Below are 21,027 nucleotides of genomic sequence, written 5' to 3'. Positions count from 1 at the left end.
ACCACAACCTCACTCATACTCACTCACTCACTCACTCATCACTCTACAACATCAGACGGCATTATTGTGTCGTCTTCAAATGAGCACTAAAACCCTTGTGGATATTCACGTACGTTACCATTGCTATTACCTACTCTCGCAATTCAATTTATTTTGCCTTGCTTCTCATATCATTTCCGCCAATGCTTGTTTCTGCAAGACTTTTTTTGTGGTTGCTTTGCCATTAGATGCATGCTGACATATACGCCGTATGCCCATCTAGATACCAGATCTCTGAATGGTCTTCAAACCGTTCACCACGCTAGCTCGTCAGAGCATCTCAAAGCACCTCGTCAACGGATACGCCCAATCCGTTGTTGCCGCCACCCAATCCTCATATGCCTCGTCGACCGTCCAGCTTTCGCGACTCAGTGGGAGTAGCGGCCAGTCGAATGCGCCGACACGCCTCAACACCGCCTTCCGTACCAGCGATGTCTTGAATACCTACCATGAGGACAAGGACAAGGACAGTAAAAAGTACTTGTTCTCGAAAAAGATCCTGTGGTCAAAGGCACAGCACCAGCAGAAGCAGTTACTAGAGATCGAGGCGGACCCCGTTAAGTCGCGGTCTGGATCATTGGTAACGGCAGATGCGGTGCCACCGCTATTGGAGGTACCTGAGGAGGGCGCATTCGTAGAGGAGGTCTTTGAGGAGGAGGTCGCAATTGCGGCCGCGGAGGCTCAGGAGGTCCCGCAGCCGGAGAAGGCGGCGGAACTGGCGGCGCCAGTGGTGGAGGAGGAGGCCTTTGTGCCACCTGCTTCCCCGGTGGTATCCCCGGAGACTACGCTGTATAACCAACAACTGCAGGGCCTGCTATCCCAGGGAAAGCACCATGAACTCACTGCGCTTTTCCAGCTCATGATCAAGGAGGGTGTTCAGCCCAGCGCAGCAACCTACAATCTTCTCCTTGCCGCCGTCGTAGAGACAAACACCGTCGGCGTCACACAGGTCATCAATGTGTACAAGGACATGCTTGCGCGGGGTATTCTACCGAGTACTGTCACATACTCAATCCTCATCGACTTCCTCGCCACAAATGCCAAGACCTCACTTCACTTCGCCAAGGGCATCATGGCCGACCAAGCCAGGTTTGGCTTCGTCGTTCCCTCCCGCATGGCAGAGCTAAAGGAGATACAGAGTCAGGCTCCGATGGAACTGGCGCTGGATATCTTCTATGCAAGCACCGAGGTCCGCAAGGAGCGGGTGTTTCCAGAATCCACCTATGCTGTGCTTGCAGATGCGTGCGCAGAACACGTTCGGGAGGAGGACATGCTCAAGGTCTACACGCACATGGAGCAGCGCAATGTTCTCCCCAGCGTCGATATCATGCTCTCGCTCATCAAGGGCTTTGGAAAGACAGGAAACATGAGCGCCGCGATCGAGACTTACAACCAATACCGGACATCTGAGCTCGCGCAGCGACCTGGTGCAGTTGATGAGCGGTTCCGTGTTTACAAGACCCTAATTGTAGCCTACATGGACGCCGACGACGCCGCCGGCGCGCTTTCGTTCCTCGAGAAGATCATGGATGCCAGCACAGATCAGGTACGTTCCGAGAAACTGGCCGATGCGGTCGTTCAGGGTTTCTTGGAGCGGGAAAACATTGAAGCAGCTCGAGAATGGATTCTCTCGCGTAACATGAGGGCATCTGACTTCATGAGCCTCTCCAGAACTCTCATTGCTGTTTCTGACTTGGGCGACATTGATCTTGCTAGTAAGTTATACGTAGAATTCAATGCCCATGTCCGAAGTCTTGGCATCAGCCACCCCGCCACAGCAATTGCTCAGATGGCGTTCCTTGCGCTATGTGTGAAGACGGGTAGGGTTGAGAGCGCACGGGGCGTCTGGGGCGACCTAGCCGACCGTGCTCTTTCTAGCGGGCCTGACGTAGAGGCCGCTACACTCTACACTGTCATGCTGTTTGAGAACGGACTTACGAACGAAGCATTAGTTGTGCTCAAGCAATTTATCGACCTCTATCTGGAACGCCCCTTCGGTGCGCCACTAATGCTTAGAAGGAACTATTTACAGCAGACTTGCGAGCATCTGGTTTTGTCCATCTCTCGGACGGGATTCTTGACACCAAGCATCGCATTGGATCTGTGTGGGTTCAACATGGTTCATTGTGGGCAGTTGGGACTGGAGGCATCCAGAACTGTCATGAAACTGTTTGGTGCTGAGAGGATATTGGGACTGACAATGCCACAATTGGATCTATTGTTGCGGGTTCAGTCAGGTGTTCTGGTAGAGGTGAAAACAAAAGGATTTGAGCAACTGCCTGAGGATGTCAAGAGGTTTGAGCAGATGCTTTCTGTTGCGATGAAGGCCAATATTCCGCTAAATCCTACCTTGAAGGGCTCCATTGACCAGGCAGTGATGGCACTTGGTGATCCTACCGAGAAGTGGAATGCATTTGTTCAGGCTCAAACTGTTTGGGAATCTCTGCCACATTCACCCGTTCATTCTACAGAGATGAGTGGCTCCCCTACACTGGTTGCCAGCGAGGGCGAGACCATTCCGGAGGACAACTTTGATCCGTACTGGGTCAAGACCGATGTCAAGGTGTCGCAGGCTATCGACAATGCTCTTGAGGGAGCAAGGACTACCAGACCAAGGCTATCAGACGCAAAGCGCATGTACCAGCAGACCCGCCGAGCAGGAAGACTTGTCCGCATGACAACCCTCGCAAGAATGGTTGCCGCTGCTGCCAGCTCAAATCAACCAGACTTCATGTACGAGATCTACCGAAATGCGAAGAACGACACCCCATTGCTCATGGAATACCGCTCCGTCCGATATGTCTGGTGTGTTCTACTCGATGCCATGGTCGCCGGCCACCTCACCCTTGGAAACCGCCAACAGGCATCCGTATATCACGAGGAGATGTTGAAGATGGGCGCATCGCCTTCCGCAAACACTTACGGGCTGTACATAGTATCTCTCAAGGGCTCCGACCAGACTTACGACGAGGCCTCTGAGGCACTTAAGATCTTTGAGCGCGCCAAGTCCGAAAATGTAGTCCCTAGCTCTTTCCTTTACAACGTTCTCATCGGAAAACTTGCAAAGGCCCGCCGCGTCGACGACTGTCTCTTTTACTTTGCTGAGATGCGCGCTCTTGGAATCAAGCCCACTAGTGTCACCTACGGAACCATGATCAATGCCTTGACCCGTGTCGGTGACGAACACTTCGCCGAGGAACTCTTCCAGGAGATGGAGGCAATGCCGAACTACAAGCCCCGCCCCGCTCCGTACAACTCCCTCATCCAGTTCTTCGTCAACACCAAGCGCGACCGCACTAAGGCGATGGCCTATTTCAACCGTATGATGTCGCTCGGCATTGAACCCACCGGTCACACCTACAAGCTCCTCATCGAAGCCTACGCTACACTTGACCCGCCAGACATGCTTGCCGCCGAGGGTATCCTCGAGATGATCCGTGCCAATGGGCAGACTGTTGAGACCTCCCACCACGCTGCACTCATCCACGCCAAGGGTTGCATCCTACACGACCTCGATTCCGCCATCGCTCACTTTACCGCCATCACTGAGAGCGGTAGTGTAGCACCCGATAACACGATCTACCAGGCGCTCCTCGAGTCGCTGGTCGCTAATCACCGTGTTAAGGACACTCCTGCCTGGATTGCGGACATGAAACGTAGGGGAATCAGGATGACACCTTATATCGCCAACACTTTAATCCACGGATGGGCAACGGAGAAGGACATCGTAAGAGCGAAGGCGGTGTATGACTCGCTGAGCAACAACGAGAACGACAGACTAAAGAGGGAGCCGAGTACGTACGAGGCAATGACAAGAGCGTACTTGGCGGTTGAAGATAGAGAAGGTGCGATGAGGGTTGTGGAAGAGATGGGCAGCAGGGGATATCCCCATGCGGTTACTGTGAAGGTTGCTGAGTTGGTTAGAGGGAGGGAGGTTTCTGCCATCGCTACGGTTTAGATTGTTTGTCCGTTTCCTTTTTCTTTGGGTCTAATGTCTCTATCTGGCTGGCTGGGTACTTGATATAGAATCGGGTACGGGGGTTTCCTATTATTTCTTTCCTATCACAAAAAGCTGGGGAGATATCTACACACGAACTGTTTGGTCAGTTGGGGGTTGCAATTTTCTGGGGACTATTTTCTCTTTCTGGTACATAATTACCTTTCCTTTTTACCACCATACCCCCATTTTATTACTCTTTTTCTCTTTTCGGCGGTGTTTTTGAGGTTCGTGATTGGTATCTCTGGGTTTTCATTTGTTACTTGGGTTTTCATTTCCTGCTTCACTTCGCTGTTTATATTTTTTTATACCCACATCATTCTGGGTTCGGGTTGGGTAGCAGGCGGGCGTTTTTCTTCTTGATTTTTTGTCATCTGGGTTTAAAGGAATCTCCACTCTTGCGATAATATCGCATACTAAATTGCTTTCTATAATTAGTTAGTATACTGTACAGGCTCTCAACATATATATTGGGCAAACTTTCTTCCATTTGGTTTCGTTTTTCTTTTGTATTCTCTCTATTTCTTAGGGTTCGCTGTAACATATGTATAGCTACCGTGTAGAAGAAACAAAGACAAACAACTCCATTCAGGCTCTACATATATATTTGGCTCGCAGCTCTTAAAGGGAATAATTCTAGGTATAGGAAATGGAACTTGACTTGCTGGTGATAGTTAGCAATTCCCGGCATGTACTAAGGTGAAAGACGCTCAATCTTCCAATTTGTGTCTGTGGGCGACTCCCGAGTATATGCAAAGCGGTCATGTAAACGACTCGGACGACTACAAGTGTAAGGTTAGTATGAGTAAGCGAATTGTGGGGTTAGATGGAGTGGCCTAGTGCGGGGTAATACCCTTGCTATTGAAAATTAGTAATTATAGACTGTAGTATGTATAAATGCTTGAGCAAAGAGGTGGATTACCCAGAATTCAATATACGTTGGAATGATCCTCAAGCCGCCCCAGAAGGGAGGTACGGGGATCTTCTCTCGGCCTTCGAATCTTTGTTCAACTTCTTTTACCTGCTGCTCTAGCAGTTCTCTGCTAGGGAGGACAGAGGACTGCTGACTGGCCCATGCGCCGATCCTGGACCCACGAATTCTGGAAGTATACTGTTAACCGTTCTGTGCGATTTGGCCTTGTTGTCAGTGTGGAGCATACCGAGTATCATAATAGACCTGACTTTCTGCATCCGTCAACCTCTCGGTGACTCCTTCAACTCTAACCTGCCTCTCTTGCTCCTTCCACCAGAAGGTCAACGAGGCATTGGGATTGCTGGCGACATCCTCTGACTTTTTAGAGGTGCCCCAGTTGGAGTAAATGACGAATCCCCGATGGTCTAGCTCTTTGAGGTAGACTGTTCGTGCTGAGACGCGACCGGATGGTAGACTTGCTGTAGAGAGGGTTGTACCCTCCGGCTGAGAAATGGGATGGTTTTGTGCTTCTTTGAACCAAGCGTGGAACTGCTGGAACGGGTCTATTTGGGAGCGAATTAGCAGAGTAACTGAGAAGACAAGGGGGATTAACCTTCGTTAAGGTTATCATGATCAAGGCTTCCTCGGAGGTATTGGTCGTCTTTCGGCGCAACTTATTGGGCTAGTTAGATTATGAAGCATAAAAAAGTGGGATGATCGGACGAACAAATAAGCTTTGCGTTAGAGGCCATGATTGATCTTCTGAATAACGCTGGTATTGCAGAACGCATGTAGTATAGAAGAGCAGGCACGCAGATTGCAAAGACAAAGGTTACGAAAGGATGAATATACATCTTTGTGGGAGATACTTGTATCGTGGTTTGTAAATTTACATGTAGTGGGGCGAGGTCGTGCCATTGAGTTAAGTCTCGGTATGTTCCGAGTCCGATGGAAGACGTCATGTCATCCACGTTGACGATCTGGTGTAACATCACTATTCTTCCCTCACGAATTGGAGCATTCCAAGATATCGACACACTGCACCGTTAAGTCTTGACTCTTGCATCTTGTATCTTGCATCACTCATCAATCGCCGGCTGCTTCCCCGACCAGTTAAGTGTTTCGAATAAGACTTACAATACCTGTCAGATCAGAGAGAGCACTCTTGGATCACATGGTTTTGTGTTATGCAACTTGGAAATGCGGTCAATACACCTAGTTATCGACCTTTTCAGCTTTATGCGAATCTGCCAACCAGCCCCACTTTTTTCATCAATGAAACGATCCTGTTAACTACCAGACCTTTTTGAAGCATGCAACTTGAACATGTTGTTGACCCTGATAGACCCCGGGCCCCGCTATTATCAATAGCGAAGCAATTGACTATATGAGAGGTCTAATTAATTTAATTTCTTATACAGAAAATATATATCTCAGTTCCCATCGAGACTAATCCCTTGATACATTCTGCGTTCGATATATGGTGGATCATGGCCTTTAAAGAGAGTAAGTAATACAGCTCTTCAGATAAGTTTGATAAATTCCCATTACTTATACAATACAGGTACTAATAGATCTATCGTCTTTGATAAGTTCTGGCAGCTGGATTATTTAACACGTTATGTAATATGTCTGTCAGCTCAAATCATCCTCTCAAATACCTGAAATGAGTTTCATCTTAAACACTATGTTTTAAAAACTTATGGTCTGTCACTACTAATCAAATACAGACCCATATTATTCACGCCTGTCACTCGCTGCGCCCTGGTTCATGGATTTAATAGGTCCTTCCCAGGCCTCATCCTACATACAGTTACTATTTCTTTATCACAAGTGATCTCGCTACCAAGATGTCTCCAATTTGGTTTAGCATCGATTCACTCACATTTCAACATTCTGAGATTTCATACCTGATCAAGGCGTGAGACTAGGAGACAAAGTTATCTTTCGGGAAACCCAACAAGGTAGCTCCACCATTCCCGATCTCGCAATGCGTTCACACTTCGAGTCACAGAAGGTAGATGAGTACCTAATTCAGCTTGATGGTTGCATTGTGGCTTTGGGCGTACTCGACACATTGGGCTTTGACCTCTTCGAATATCGACCAGTGAAATCTTCTAGTGGGAGCAACAATTTAATAGGTTATCGACCATGGACATAAGATAAACTTACCCCTCTCAGATCGCACAGGTCCCACACTTGTTATCAGCCTCATGGGCGGTTTTTTTTTTTTTTTTGTTTACCAGTAGGTGTGTGCCCACACCACAACCTTGGACATGGCACGACGATCGCGCCAGTCGAGACCATCATTTCTGAATTACTTAATGATCTTCTGCTTTTCCTAATTGCGATAACTATCCGCGCCCAGAAAGTAGAATGGTCCAGGTCAACGCGGAGGTATTATGAAAAAGACAAACATCCGCAGGCTATCTTCCAACGGAGAACATCCCATTCCAGGACAGCTGTTGAATCCAGAGGGCTTGGCGTCACGATCAGCATCAGCAACGATATTTCTCACTAGAGAATTGATAAGTATCTGCTGGTGTAGAGTCTAGCAACGTACGCTGTTTTAACTGGCAAAGCAGATCTCTTGATGAACTAGAATAGTTCTTCACTCCTCCTAGGCATCTGCGCCGCGCATTGATTATTGATCTTCTCGGACCTCTCATGGGATAATAAGAGGTAAGTGCATGTAGTAGAGTACATATCTGGTCTACAATATCAGACACTCAATAAGATTCTACCAAAGATGGGCGGCATCATCAAATCTCAAAAAAGTACTTGAAAGCACAAACCAAAAGAGAGGCCACAAGTCACTCTCGTAAGCTCAATACTGCGCGATAGGCAGTGGCAAGATGCAGAGGGCATCATCGAAGCCAATCAAACTGAATCGTTTTGTGCGGGTTGTCAGGCCTGTTTCTGAATTGAACCCGGGCTGTTTTTTCAAGAATTCATGAAACGGACATGTATTTATCGGTACTAATTACATCCCCCACCCCCATAGGCTCAGCAGTATTCCGGCCACAGTAGTTAAGCACTGTTAATCGACTTGTAGGCGTATTTGACGATAATTCTCGATGATTGTTAACTTTCTAATAAGACTTGTGCGGGAGGAACCTTGATATATTTAACGTTAACACAGACAGACATCTATAGTAGCTCCTTAGCTGGTCTGGGATTATTAAAATTGGGCTTTGTTGTGTGGGTGTGTGCCAGTAGAGTACAAATCAATGCTGATCTACTGTGATCGAGGGAAATTAACCCCTCGATTTAAAGTAGCTCGAGGATTCTCGGAGAGTTGAACCTCAGTAGGTAGAAGCAAATGCCAGTGCGCCAGGAAAGGGATAGATGTACCTAGGTACGATCTTGGGAATGGCCTACATGTACAAGACTTAACTCATGCAGGCAAGTATAATTGGAGGGCATGCGTAACCCTTCCAGAATCGATTCCACAAAGAAATGAGCAAAGAGCCCGGGTTTATTTCTTTTTGGGTCCTGTTAAGGTTTGAATTTTGTGGATCCAATGTTGGCCCCGTGGTCCACGAAGCCATAAAGAACGCGGAATAACGTATCTCAAATGTAGGGCAATCGGCCTGTTCCATGTTAGTGGCATTCCATACTAGTATAACGTGCTGCACAAGGCAAATTCCGCCTCTATGCTAATAACTCCATGCATATAGTTGTTTTTTCTAACTGATTAATGCTCCAGTAGATCTGGTTGCCGGGTTCTAAACCCTCGTCCATAAGTTTGCATTTGTATCATGAAGATTTCCGTGCCGGCACGTACGTGCTGAGAGACTTTGTGGGGAGGGAAATGCTTGGCCGTTCGGAAGCAGGGAGGAGGCTGGACGTCTCTCGTCTCCGAAGTCCTGGGCTTAGTGCTCCATCCCCACTAAGAAACGCCCATTCAAGCACGGACCGCTTGAAAAAAACTGTAGCGGCTGTACCCGCAACCTTTTTTTCGATGAGCCTAATTGGGTCTCCGACTTTAGCTGGTGTGAGATGCGCTTGAGCCAAGAAGAGGACAACGATTTATGCACTTTTCGCCAGTAAGTAAGTACTGACAGTGTCCTGCACTCGGTAAGATTCTCAGTTTCCTAGATGATACATGTAGTTATATTGATTGACTCTGGTAAGAGGTATTGAAACCCCGAGTAAGGACAGACACAGGAGCCATTCTATTGGTAGAGTGCCATCACTCCGAGTCCATAATTGGTGGGGACAATCTGTGGCTCAATCGGTAACTCAATCGGTAACCTTATTGGGCCTTTCTGTATCGGGTCTTATTCATATGTAATGCCAATTGTTTGAGTGGCTGTGGTTCGAGACATTTGGACTGGGGAGGTGGCTCTGCGTCTGGAGTTTATTTAAGACCTTTCGGGTTGAATTATCACAATTGCTGTCCATGTTGGCTTGGGGCGAGAAGAATTAGGTAGGATAGGTACACAAAGTGTACTGGTTGAGACACCAGAAAAGGACGACCACGCTCTTTCTTAAGTACCAGCCTTAATGTGAGCCATCCACCACCCCCGTTAGCCTACAGATACTTAATCTATGAATATTCTCCCCTGACCCAAGTCAGCACAGTTCGCCCACGAGTCTCGCGTCCCTTGCCGTTATTATACATAACCTCCAATATTGCACGCCATCAAGCAGTTTTAAGTTCATTGTTCAATCAATACACTCTCTACCAACGACAATTACGGGAAAATGGCTTCCCAACAGTTCATTGCTATTGACGAAGATCCTGTGAGCGATCTTCAACTATGAATAAGTGGAAATATTTCAACTGACAATGATTATGATTGACTACCAGGAAGAGGATCAAAGTTTCTATTCTTCTGGTTACGATTCTGAATCGTAAGTTGGCGTCGCGCTTTGATCAATAATGCTATGGGAGACGTAACTAATGAAGAAATCAGGAGCGAGGCGACCGAGGAATCGACAAATACTTTGAAATCGTCAATTTTCGAGTACACATGATCATTATCCTTTCACCCTAGAATCGGCTCGCTCACACTTTGATAGTTATCGGTTTGAAAACGGTCGTAGATACCATGCGTATCGGGATGGGTGAGTTCTGCCTCTCTTCTGGGGGAGTAAATAGACTGACAACAGCGCAGGAAATACATGTTCCCAAATGACGATGCAGAGCAAGAAAGACTCGACATTATTCACCATACATACCTTATGCTACTGAATGGCGAGTTACACATGGCGCCCATCGGCCCAAATCCAACGAGAATTCTGGACATTGGGACCGGCACTGGTATCTGGGCAATTGATGCTGGGGAGTGAGTTCATGCAGACTTTTTTTTTTTCTTTTTTTTTTTTTTTTCTTGCCCGCTTATGTGTAGAGAAGATTACATATTGATATGAAATAATAGACGATACCCAGACGCCGAAGTCATTGGGACCGATTTGAGCCCGATCCAACCAGCCTGGTACGTACATACCTGTCACGGTGGATTTGTCTCCGGATGTACTAAAATATCAACTAGGGTTCCGCCAAATGTACATTTCCAAATCGATGATGCAGAAAGCGAATGGACATGGGCCAAAGAGTCCTTCGATATGATCCATATCAGACATTTGAGTGGTGCAATCAAAGACTGGGATGCTCTTCTGAAAGAAGTTTACAAGTAAGTTATGTCAAGACTCCCAGAGAATCGGTATTTGACACTTATTATAAATAGAAATCTCAAGCCTGGTGGTTGGGTTGATCTTTCAGAATACGATATGCATCTCTTTAGTGATGATGGCACTTTCCACGAAGGGTTGGGCCTATACAAGTTTTATGACCTAGTTAATCAGGCAGCCGCAGAATCTGGTAGTCTACCATTGCCAAATTACCATACGCCCCCAAATGACGAGAAGAAAACGCTAACATAAAACAGGCCGGGTATTTAATATTGCCGGTTCTTTAAAGGCCAGCATCGAGACAGCGGGATTTATCAATGTGCACCAGGAAATGAAAAAAATCCCGGTCGGAACTTGGCCTGCCGATCAAAAACAAAAAGCCATGGGCGCATATATCTTGCTTACAGCAGAGAATGCATTCGATGCTTTCGGGATGAGGCTGTTGACAAATGTTCATGGGATGGAAGTGGCCGAAGTCAACGAACTCGTAAACTCCGCTAAGAAAAACGTCCACGACAGACGCATTCACTCCTATTCAAAACAGTAAGTTAACCCAATATTTATGTCGTTTATAATTATTCTTTGGCATAGATGCTAATAGGATGAACAAAGTCATCTTTATTGGGCGCAAAAGCCGTTCCCTTGATTCGAACAAAACGTGTTGTCAGCTGGGGTATTTTTTTTTCTTTTTCCTTTTTCTTCTCAGATTCAATTTACTAAAGTTATATTGATTCATGATATTTGACCAACATATGAAAGTCTTCAATATTCACAACTCAAACAAACCTTGATGGCAGAGGAAAAAACCAACCCGGAAAACTTGTTTAAACGTCCTGTGCTCTCTCCAATATGTACATAACTGATCAGAAGCTCGATGAGTGTGATAAGGAACAGTCACATTCATGATAGAGTGTAACTTCACTTTTTGTGTGATTGAATTTCTAAAAATAAAAAAAAGGAAAGAAAAATTCTATGTCGAATGAGCATATTATGCAATGGATGCAAAGGTATTGATAATATGATGCCAAGCCTTAAATGTCACTAACAATCATCAACAGTACTGCAGTGTGCAGTTTGGCTGCAGTTTACAGTATGAATCTAAATTGCATACACTAAAGTAAGATCTATGATTTTGTGCACTAATGTACACCCGCCGGAAAAAAGTGAGGAAACAATGAGTAGCGTGACAACGAGTGCGTCCAACTTGACATCCCCGCACCCGCAATACAGCCCCATGAGTATTCCCTAGTCATGCCCTTTGACAAGTCCGGAAAGCGAAGAGAGGCTACTCTGAATGAAAACATAAAAGTTATTGAAGCCCAAGCTAGGGAAGAGTGGAAAAGGCCAGATTGAGAAAATGTATATAAATCATTGACAGCATACCAAAGAGAATTGCAGCAGTAGTAAAGAATAAGGGAAGTCATAAAAAGTAGTAAATATAGTTCAGAGGCCGTAGTATCTATTCTGTATCTCATTGTGTAGTTCTATTACTTCTATTCATTTCTATTTTCACTTTTTCATTGGGGCTCGGATTGGTTGCATTCGTTGTTTCCTCACTTTTTTCCTGCGGGTGTACATCAGCGTACCTCATCAGACCATGGCCACGACCTCTCAAAGCTCTCATGCCCAATATGATACTAATGTGTTTTGATAATCCATACATTTGGCACATTAGAACGTATTTGCCAACCGTCAATTTCAAGAATTTACAAATTGTGGGGCTCCGAAATGGCAACCGGGGCTGTTAATTTTGAATTTCGGTGGGGCGGCGTGCTGTGAGATATACCAGGAGGATCACAAGTACCCAGTTTTGTTACTACCGAAGCTAGTATCATGGGTATGAATTTTCAGTTCCAACAGCGTACTTCACAGGTAGTGTGATGGGTTGTCTGGTTTTCGGGGTTTATTCTGTCATACCATTAACCAGATCGATTTTGGCCACTGCGGGGAACTGTCAATTTTGCCTCCCGAAACTGTCAAGTTTGAAGTGTCAATAGTTGAAATTGACGGTTGGCAAATACGCTCTATTGCAGACTTACTCGCGTGTCTTTGCCAAGGATTTTCACCTGACCCCCATTGTGAGGCCTTTATAGTGGGTTTCGTAGGTGAAGCTTCGGGGAACGGGACCACGTGAAAATCCTTGGCGAAGAAATGCGAGTACATCCCCTCGTGTGTTTTCACGACCGGAAACTAGTATAGTAGGCAACTTTTACTCGGTAGTAAACCTAACCCTCACTCCGTGAACCTCTTTTTCTGTGAACCCTCCTATACCTTTTTTGGTGTTTTCACAGTCTGTAGATAGTTAGATTTCTTGAATATCACCACGCCGTCGTAGGCCTAATATGTCTCCGTTTTTGCTGCAACGAACGAAGGGATATATCAGAAGGAGACGGCCTTGATGCGTTCATGAATCAGAGAACAATGAACCAATTGAATCAATTGACCCATCGAAGTAGCATTCAAATTCCAACATGCACTGCTTTTGAAATTTACTCTCCAAAACCCTGGGCTATTTCAAAATACGTCATCCTCAAAAGACTTACTTTCAAACTTACCCACCCTTAATTGACTATCATTTTTCATCAACAAAGTCCTTCCTGATAAATTAATACTCCTCTGCTGCAACATCTCTGAAACCAGCAGCAATTATGTCAGGTTCCTTGCTTGTGCAAGATGATGGTACAACCGACCAGTGCAGCAGATGCAATAAATGCAGCGATATTATAGTCAACTGCACTTGCTATGATGCCGAACCTGAATCTGAGCATGGGCATGATGCGAATGAACCTGGGTTTAACACATGCCACTACGAGACAGGTGCCAATATGTTTCCCGAGATTAAATTGCAAAATTAGTTTCTAACCAGAATTTCCATCTCATCGTCACAGTTGAATTGGCTTATAATTCTAATTATGATGACACCTCATCTGCATTCTCATACTTGTCTACTGTTAGCAACTTCTCAGCTCTTGGACTTGAATTCGGACCACTCGATGAAGAGGAAAGAACGAGTGACACGCAGCTGGGGGAACCTGATATGTCAGATGTCTTAACATCCTACTTTCATGACGGCAATATGACCCCGCCCCCATCTCCTGAAGCTCAAACCAATTTATGGGGCGTCGGCACAAGGGATAGCTCTGATTCTGAGAAAGAGCCGTTCGTCCGCACTAGGAAGCTTAAACGTACTTGGGACGAATACTGTCAATCCCCAAAGGGATATGAGAAGATGAAATAGGGTTTGGAAGCTGATAAACCTTCGAAAAGAATTAGAATGAAGTAGGTGGGGAAATTGAAGTCGAGAATTAAATATATCAGAGTGAAAAAAAAGAGAAAAGTTTGAGGGTATACTGCATGTTTTGAAGGTAAAGTAGTGTTTATATGAACCGTGTATTATTTTGATTAAAATTAATAAAGCTAAACAACGTGTTGAGTACAGCTTCCTATCATCTCGAGTGGGAGGCCTAGCTTCAAAGTTCATATGCATAAAGCATACCGAATCTTAGTTGCAGATTAATCTTCCATGCAAGTCGCTTTCTTCCTTACATATTTTTAATAAAAATCTTCAAACACCGAGTGACATGTTATGAAGTAATCACAATAATAATAATAATGATCTCTTATACTCGTATGCGACCGTAAGGTTGTTAGATAAGTGATCATAATTATAAAAGATATACATAATATTCTATAAATCTAGTAAGATAACGAGTTCATCCTCTGAATGAGCTACCCACAATGTATTTTGACTCGTATTTACTCGATAAAGATCAGTGCTCCTATGTTTCGATATCGCCATAATAATGTGGTGGGCTGCTAAAAGATCTTTTGTGCCCAAGTTCTTAATTCGCCAATCGATACAAGTATCAACCCCAATTAGCGGCAAGTAATAAGTGTAGGTCCCCATTAAGACCATTGGTCGAGTGACACCTTATGACACCACACCCACCCGCCAACCAATCACCCAACTAGCTCGCAAATAACGCACTGTCCAAAGCCGGTTTAGGCAGAATCCGCAATTGCACGCCATTGATGGTACGATAGATGCGAGATCAGAACAATGACCCGTATATTTGGGGTTGGTACTCAAGCCATCAATTAAAGTTACTTGCGCCGCCCAGCTACTTTTCTAGCGGAAGCCAAGTAGAGCGGATGTACCCTAACATGAACATAACCCCACAAAATCTGCAATGCCACATCGATGATTGACAGAGGAGAGACATTTATTTAAATTCATTTCAAACCCTAATCCATGCTGCGTGCTCACTGCTTATCCATCGTACGCTTTCAAAATCCCGATGAAACCCTAACCCACTCCGCTTCCCCGCTAATAGCTATAGTACATTTCCAACCACCCCAAAGCAAATAGAGGATGCATGTTGAAATCCCAAGATACAGAAATCGGAATAGTTAAAAAAAAGTATGCAAAGAAGAAAACCCTCCCATGAAAAGATGCCGAAAGGCAAAAGGAAAGAAATTTTGCTGGCGGTTTGCCCGTATCATACAAGAAGGTTATATATTTGATTGTGCTCGAAAAGGAACAAGGGCGAGTAACCAATAGATTGTCGGCTTTTGATATTGTTGCCCGCTTTAGATGATACCGTGATGCACAACTAGAACGGAGAGAGAAAAGCAGACATTATCGAGGTCGTCACTTCCTCTCAATCGGAAAATCGTCCATTAGCTCTCCCTCGCCCCTCCAGGCCTTCTTCCACCTTTCCCATCCGCCTTTTCTCTGCTCCCGGAGCACACCAACCATGCCTCTCTCCCTTAGTTGCTCCAAGACAACTTTCATGCCCTCCCTGCTCCTGCCCAGCCCCTCTCTCATTCTTCGTACCCCAACTAGCTCAATGCTTCTCTGAACTGATCCCGTCGTCCAATTACTGAAAAAGCCACGCTTCTCCTCGACATCCTTCACAACCTTTCCGCTCCCAAGACGCGACTCGAAGCGCACAATTGTCTGCACGTCTGTTTTTCCCTCGCGGGTAGCCTGTTCGGCTGAGGGCGTGTAAACCTGCGACTCAACGACCGATAGGACGCCTTCCCAGTCGAGATTGCGGGTTTCGGTCTCGAGACGCTGGTTCTTGACGTCGACGACTGAGTGCTCAAGGATGTAGGATTCCTTAATTTTAGGGAGGAAGCGGGCGACGCTGGCAGGAAGCTTTCCACGTTTGAGATGGAGACGGGTTAAGTGGAGGTTCCCAGTAACGGGATCGAGTTCGGAAGCGAGAGTGTCAGTGGAAATGACGTGAGTTGAGTAAGGGCTGGAGATTAGGATTAGATGCAGCTCATAGGATGGAATTGGCATTTATTCCACTGACTTAGGATAGCGGAGGAAGTAAGCAAGTGTTACTGCTGGCCATTGGTAACTGTTGATTCCATGGGTTAGCAATTGGGTATTTATTATGCAGCCATATGAAATATAGCTGTTTCGGTTTCGGAGAAATGGAATTTCAATAGGGACCGTACTCGTAAGAAAAAGCATTCTCGTAGAACTTCACCATTTTGCGTTTTATTGCTTTGCGTGGGGTGGATAGGAGTGAAATTGGAAGTGAGCTTGGAACCTCAATCAAGCTTTCACACAGTTAAGGGAAAGGCGCGGAGATCGTGTGTGCTGATTTAAGTTTATTGAGAATGCGGGGTTGCCACCGCGGAGCACACAAGCACGAGCACACACGCAGATCTGGGAAACTGGGAATGTCACGATGACGCCGTTTGTTTGGCTGGCCGGTGGTTGTTGTTAGGGATCGAGGGAACGAGGGAGAGAGAAAAAAAAAAGGGAAGAAGAGTTTCTCTCGATCGCTCCGGATGAATATATTCCCACCCCTCGCTCTTTATGTCGGATGCTTTTTTCTCATTGTCGGACGGCGACGGGAGACGTCGGCAGCGGAGCCAAGCAGGGAAGGTGGGGGGAAGTCCAAAGTCTTCTACCTCTATTTCTGTCTATTCAACGTCGAATTTAAAAGTGACAAAAGAAAGAAGTATCTATTTTCAATTCGGTGGAGCATAGAAATTCTAGATTCATCCCTATCCACCTACCATGGGTCCCGAGACTTTCAGATGATCTCGATGTCCCAGTCCCGTAGAAAATCAGTTCCAAGCCCAGCCCACCTCCCGTCAAGCCCCCCCCCCCCCGGTCTTCCACGTGATCGCCAAGCAAAAACTCAAACCTCTTCCCAGAGCCTCACATCCCACCAAAACTGCCTGTCCAAACTCCCCAGAAGTCACCTTCCCTCGCGCAGCCACGATGAAGTTCGGAACCAAGCAGGTTTTCCTGTACGTCATACAATATCCTTCCAGTACTTTTCACCTAGCTAATTACCCTAATTTCACAGGCCTAACTTTTCTATTGGTCTCCTTCGAAAACCCCACCTGCCGCCCAACTTCGTGCAGTTCATTGTACCGCTCAACCTCAACAAGCTCGACTTGAAAGACTACCTTTACCATGCATATGGTGTCGAGTGCCTGAGTGTACGATCGTACATTGAACAGCAGAAAATTCAGTATGCTAAGCCGCATCTGATGAACAAAAGGTTGGAATGGTATCGGCCAAGGGCAATCAAGAAGATGACAGTAGAGTTGAAGGAGCCATTTATCTATCCCGAGGCGCCGGAAAATCTTTCACCGTATGTATTTCCTGGTATCGGGTTTCAATGGGGGTGGAGCGTGGCTAACGTGGCGGGCGGATAGATGGGGTAAGGATCGAGTCGAACAGGCAGAAAAGACGAATAGGGAGTACCAGGAGGGCTTCTCACCAGATGCGAAGAAGAAACCGAGCCCGGTAAGGTCGAAATTAAGAGACCGAATGGCGTATTTCGAGAGCATGCAGAACAACGGGAAGGTGCAAACTGAAACAATCGAGGTTGAGAAGGAGCTAAATGTTTAGTATATGAGAATATGCAAGATAGACCAAGTGATGTGTGTATTGTATAGTTGGATCAGAATTCGGCACGGTTTGATGTCTCCGTTGGATCGAGTGAGCTTTGGTGAATGAAGCGCTAAAGCCGGGGACTTTGTCACAAAACATCACAAAACATCACTCGTTTTGTGTTTGTGCAGTGTGTACGTGTAGGTTATCTGAATCTGTTTAGCTTGACATAAGACTTATGGTCAATGATTGGTTAAACTATGGTCTATGATTGGTTTAAACTCAAGATCAACCTGCTCAGTAATCAAAGAACTTAGCATTGCTAAAAAACAAAAACATGTCAAAATTATCATTTCTATCACAAGCTAGTAAAGACGCCGATTACACTGTCGCTTCGCGGGCAAAAATTGGTCATGGTCAATGAAATCCCCCTGAATCAAATATATTCCCCATTCGCTGCATATATAGCTCAAGAAAGGTACTCCCGAGAAACAGGTAGCATCTCCAAGAATCCCGTGGGCTACAAAAAATTGCTTAAAAACTTCAAGGTATCTCCCCTCAAAAAAAGCTTCCAAGATGAAATTCTCTCGGAAATTTTGAAAAACTCCGCATAAGATTTTCAAGATGCTTGAGTACTCCCACCTGGAATATGTTATAACTCCTCCCACCTCTCTGCAGTCTCATTCTCCATATTCAAACAGATACGCGTACGTATACAAGCAATACAAACACTGCCTATACCCCCACGCAGCCACATACATACAACCCATTATATACATGGCTCCCAATAGCACCAACACACACTGCGAATGCACTTCTGTTGCGATAGAGGTGAAAAGATATGGTGGAGACATATTCTATTATGAAATCGGCGTGGGTTTTCATCCAGGGTGTAAGGAGTGTAGTAGATGTAAATGCACTTCCATCACCATGGCTGAGCTAGAAGAGGGACGGTGGGAAGTCTATGTCTGCGTGAATAAGAACTGTAAGTTTTGTTCCAAGAATGCGAGGGTGTGTACAGTCTTTGTGCAGATGGTGGATTACGGGGATAAAGTGGTCGTGGTAGGGGATGCTATTGTTGAAGATACCTTTGGTGAGACTGTAGAGTCTACTGAGACTAGATCTGATGATGAGAAATTCGTAAACTTAGAAACTGCTTCTACAGTTGAGAAAGCAATCTAGCATTCCATAGGGGAGTATCATTTATGTGTAAGTGTCTTGAGATCTAAAATGGCAGTGGAATCGTAAGCCTCGTTGACCGATTTAGGAGCGGACGATTTAAAAACTGGTCCCGTTGATTGTAATAAGAGAAGGCTACAAGAAATTTAGGAAGTTCGAAATTAAGAAATTACGACGTTATTTGGAGTCGTTTCTAGAGTCAGTCTCTTGCCCAATCGTGATACTGAAGGTGCACACAGCTGTAGCGTAGCAAATTGAGCTCACGCGAGGATAAGAGCAAGTGAAATCTTCTGCCTCCCTGTAAAGAACTTTAATTTGCAGTTAGGAGGCACATCTGGTGACTATTGGAGGTGATGACGTCTCCTGGAGCCTTTTCACCATACTATGGCTTAGCGCAAATACCTACTCCTCTTACCTTCAACGTTTCCACTTCGACTTTCGTCCCCCTTCCATTTTCCTCACTCTCTCCACTACCTATCTTCCATCATCCTCAACTTTTTTCTAGGCAGTCGGTACATTGACGCCTATCAAATTTCTTGTATGTCCAAGTAGCATCGCTATTTGTTCATAGTTCCTCAAGAGCTCGATCAAGCTTCTTCAAAAGTTACCAAAAGTTCTTCTTGAGCAGGAATTCCGCTCAGCCATGTGAGTCTCCTTCATCTCCACCATCAATGTGTTTGCTGCTATTATTACTATTACTGACACGTTATATTTATTACAGCCAAAAAAACTAATACTAAAAAAAAAACTGAAATCAAGGCAACGAACTTCATATTGTCTTTCAGATGAAGCCTTCCACTCGAGTGATCTCCAATGACTTGGGCTTGAACTACAAGTCCCCAAAAAATTTCACCAAGGTGCTGGCTCCGTATAAGCAGCAACTTGAAAAAAGTTATCTTCAAGAGCTTTTCGAAAACATGGTTGATGGAGAAGGCACACATAAGGTACAATAGCATGTACCATGTAAATGCATTATTTCACTGTTATAACCATGTAGTCTTTTAAAAACTAGTGCTAATTTAGTTATTCAGGGCCAGGACATTCAAGCTGGGGCCACCACTCAAGCTGGGGCCACCACTCAAGCTGGGGCCACCACTCAAGCTGGGGCCACCACTCAAGCTGGGGCCACCACTCAAGCTGGGGCCACCACTCAAGCTGGGGCCACCACTCAAGCTGGGGCCACCACTCAAGCTGGGGCCACCACTCAAGCTGGGGCCACCACTCAAGCTGGAGCTACCACTAGCAACAAGTGCACTTGCAAAATCGAGCAAGATATTTGGGACTTGGACGAGGCCAATGCTATCTTAAACGCCCGTTGCGTTGTGTGTAAGATTGGCATCAACGAGGGCATCAATTCCCCAGCGATCAAAACCGAAAACGAGGTTCAGCCGGCTGAAGACGATTTCGAAGAAATCACCCTTGAGGTCAACGCTTCTACTTCTGCGACCAAAATCGAAAACGAGATTCAGTTGGTCGAAGATGACTTCGAAGAAATCACCCTCGAGGTCATCAAGCCCTCCTCTATCACAATCGAAAATAAAATTCAGCTGGCTGAAGACGATTTCGAAGAAATCACCCTTGAGGTCAACGCTTCTACTTCCGCGACCAAAATCGAAAACGAGATTCAGTCGGTCGAAGACGACTTCGAAGAAATCACCCTCGAGATCAACACTTCTTCCAGAATCAAAATGGAAAACGAAATTCAACCGGCCGAAGACGGTTTCGAAGAAATCACTCTCGGCGATTGCCTCACCTGTAATGGACCTGCCAGGGCCTGCAATTGCCCTGACGCCAATCTTCAGCTCCCATTTGATCACGAGCTCGACGATAGCGGTTTCGTCGATGATTCTCTGACAACGGTGGTTCAGAGAAAGATCAGGGCTCTCGATTTTGAAGTCGATGATATCTTTGATCCGATGAGTGATGGCTGTACCGAAATTCTCAGAAGGATGTCATATAACCGCGAGCCTAACGAAAGGGTAGATATTCACGAGGCTGGATACACCTTTGTCGATCATCACAAGAAGAAATGATCCTTCTTCAGGCCGTATCTGCTTTGGTTCATAGCTGGCTCGATAGAAAATGGGTTAGTGTTTGTGAATAGGCATACGCATGATAGTACGACGAGAAGTATATACATGAACTAGTGTATGTATTTTGACAGGCTATCGACATATTAGGCCGGTAGCTTAGACGAATATATATATTTCGACCCCATTTCAATTATCCATATCATTAATTTCTATAGGAAAGTAGTAAACATGAACCCTGAGTATTAAATAATGGTCAAAAATCCACACAAGAAAGTAAAACCCTACAAATACGCCAAATTTTGTCCGGTATACCCAAGAAACTTACTTTAAAACATTTCCTATAAACCGTTAACCAGAG

General features: G+C 45.5%; 7 protein-coding genes across 7 annotated transcripts; 5 read left to right on the top strand and 2 right to left on the bottom strand.

Annotated features, from left to right (window-relative positions):
- Window positions 1-277: 277 nt before the first annotated feature.
- On the top strand, window positions 278-3,997 carry H6S33_009090 (uncharacterized protein; the record flags this gene model as incomplete). Its single annotated transcript, XM_044840447.1, has 1 exon — window positions 278-3,997. The coding sequence occupies one exon, from the start codon at window positions 278-280 to the stop codon at window positions 3,995-3,997; it is 3,720 nt and encodes a 1,239-aa protein (XP_044697905.1).
- An 875-nt stretch (window positions 3,998-4,872) lies between these two features.
- On the bottom strand, window positions 4,873-5,701 carry H6S33_009089 (uncharacterized protein; the record flags this gene model as incomplete). Its single annotated transcript, XM_044840446.1, has 5 exons — window positions 4,873-4,894; window positions 4,975-5,136; window positions 5,197-5,512; window positions 5,563-5,622; window positions 5,677-5,701. The coding sequence occupies 5 exons, from the start codon at window positions 5,699-5,701 to the stop codon at window positions 4,873-4,875; spliced, it is 585 nt and encodes a 194-aa protein (XP_044697904.1).
- Window positions 5,702-9,659: 3,958 nt separating this feature from the next.
- On the top strand, window positions 9,660-11,235 carry H6S33_009088 (uncharacterized protein; the record flags this gene model as incomplete). Its single annotated transcript, XM_044840445.1, has 10 exons — window positions 9,660-9,698; window positions 9,766-9,809; window positions 9,872-9,922; window positions 9,978-10,022; window positions 10,073-10,243; window positions 10,337-10,393; window positions 10,451-10,591; window positions 10,646-10,779; window positions 10,847-11,132; window positions 11,202-11,235. 10 exons carry the CDS (start codon window positions 9,660-9,662, stop codon window positions 11,233-11,235), a joined length of 1,002 nt encoding a protein of 333 aa, XP_044697903.1.
- Window positions 11,236-13,237: 2,002 nt separating this feature from the next.
- On the top strand, window positions 13,238-13,827 carry H6S33_009087 (uncharacterized protein; the record flags this gene model as incomplete). The annotated part of the gene is made up of 2 exons (XM_044840444.1): window positions 13,238-13,406; window positions 13,478-13,827. 2 exons carry the CDS (start codon window positions 13,238-13,240, stop codon window positions 13,825-13,827), a joined length of 519 nt encoding a protein of 172 aa, XP_044697902.1.
- A 1,413-nt stretch (window positions 13,828-15,240) lies between these two features.
- Window positions 15,241-16,093, bottom strand: H6S33_009086 (uncharacterized protein; the record flags this gene model as incomplete). Its single annotated transcript, XM_044840443.1, has 3 exons — window positions 15,241-15,853; window positions 15,911-15,958; window positions 16,059-16,093. The coding sequence occupies 3 exons, from the start codon at window positions 16,091-16,093 to the stop codon at window positions 15,241-15,243; spliced, it is 696 nt and encodes a 231-aa protein (XP_044697901.1).
- A 743-nt stretch (window positions 16,094-16,836) lies between these two features.
- On the top strand, window positions 16,837-17,475 carry H6S33_009085 (uncharacterized protein; the record flags this gene model as incomplete). The annotated part of the gene is made up of 3 exons (XM_044840441.1): window positions 16,837-16,865; window positions 16,925-17,215; window positions 17,280-17,475. The coding sequence occupies 3 exons, from the start codon at window positions 16,837-16,839 to the stop codon at window positions 17,473-17,475; spliced, it is 516 nt and encodes a 171-aa protein (XP_044697900.1).
- Window positions 17,476-19,421: 1,946 nt separating this feature from the next.
- Window positions 19,422-20,669, top strand: H6S33_009084 (uncharacterized protein; the record flags this gene model as incomplete). Its single annotated transcript, XM_044840440.1, has 3 exons — window positions 19,422-19,580; window positions 19,668-20,141; window positions 20,301-20,669. 3 exons carry the CDS (start codon window positions 19,422-19,424, stop codon window positions 20,667-20,669), a joined length of 1,002 nt encoding a protein of 333 aa, XP_044697899.1.
- Between the last annotated feature and the right edge of the window lie 358 nt (window positions 20,670-21,027).

Source organism: Morchella sextelata (genome assembly GCF_020137385.1).
Source record: "Morchella sextelata strain SCLS chromosome Unknown scls_3, whole genome shotgun sequence".
In the NCBI taxonomy this organism is placed as follows: domain Eukaryota; kingdom Fungi; phylum Ascomycota; class Pezizomycetes; order Pezizales; family Morchellaceae; genus Morchella; species Morchella sextelata.
This window is presented reverse-complemented; position numbering and strand designations above follow the sequence as displayed.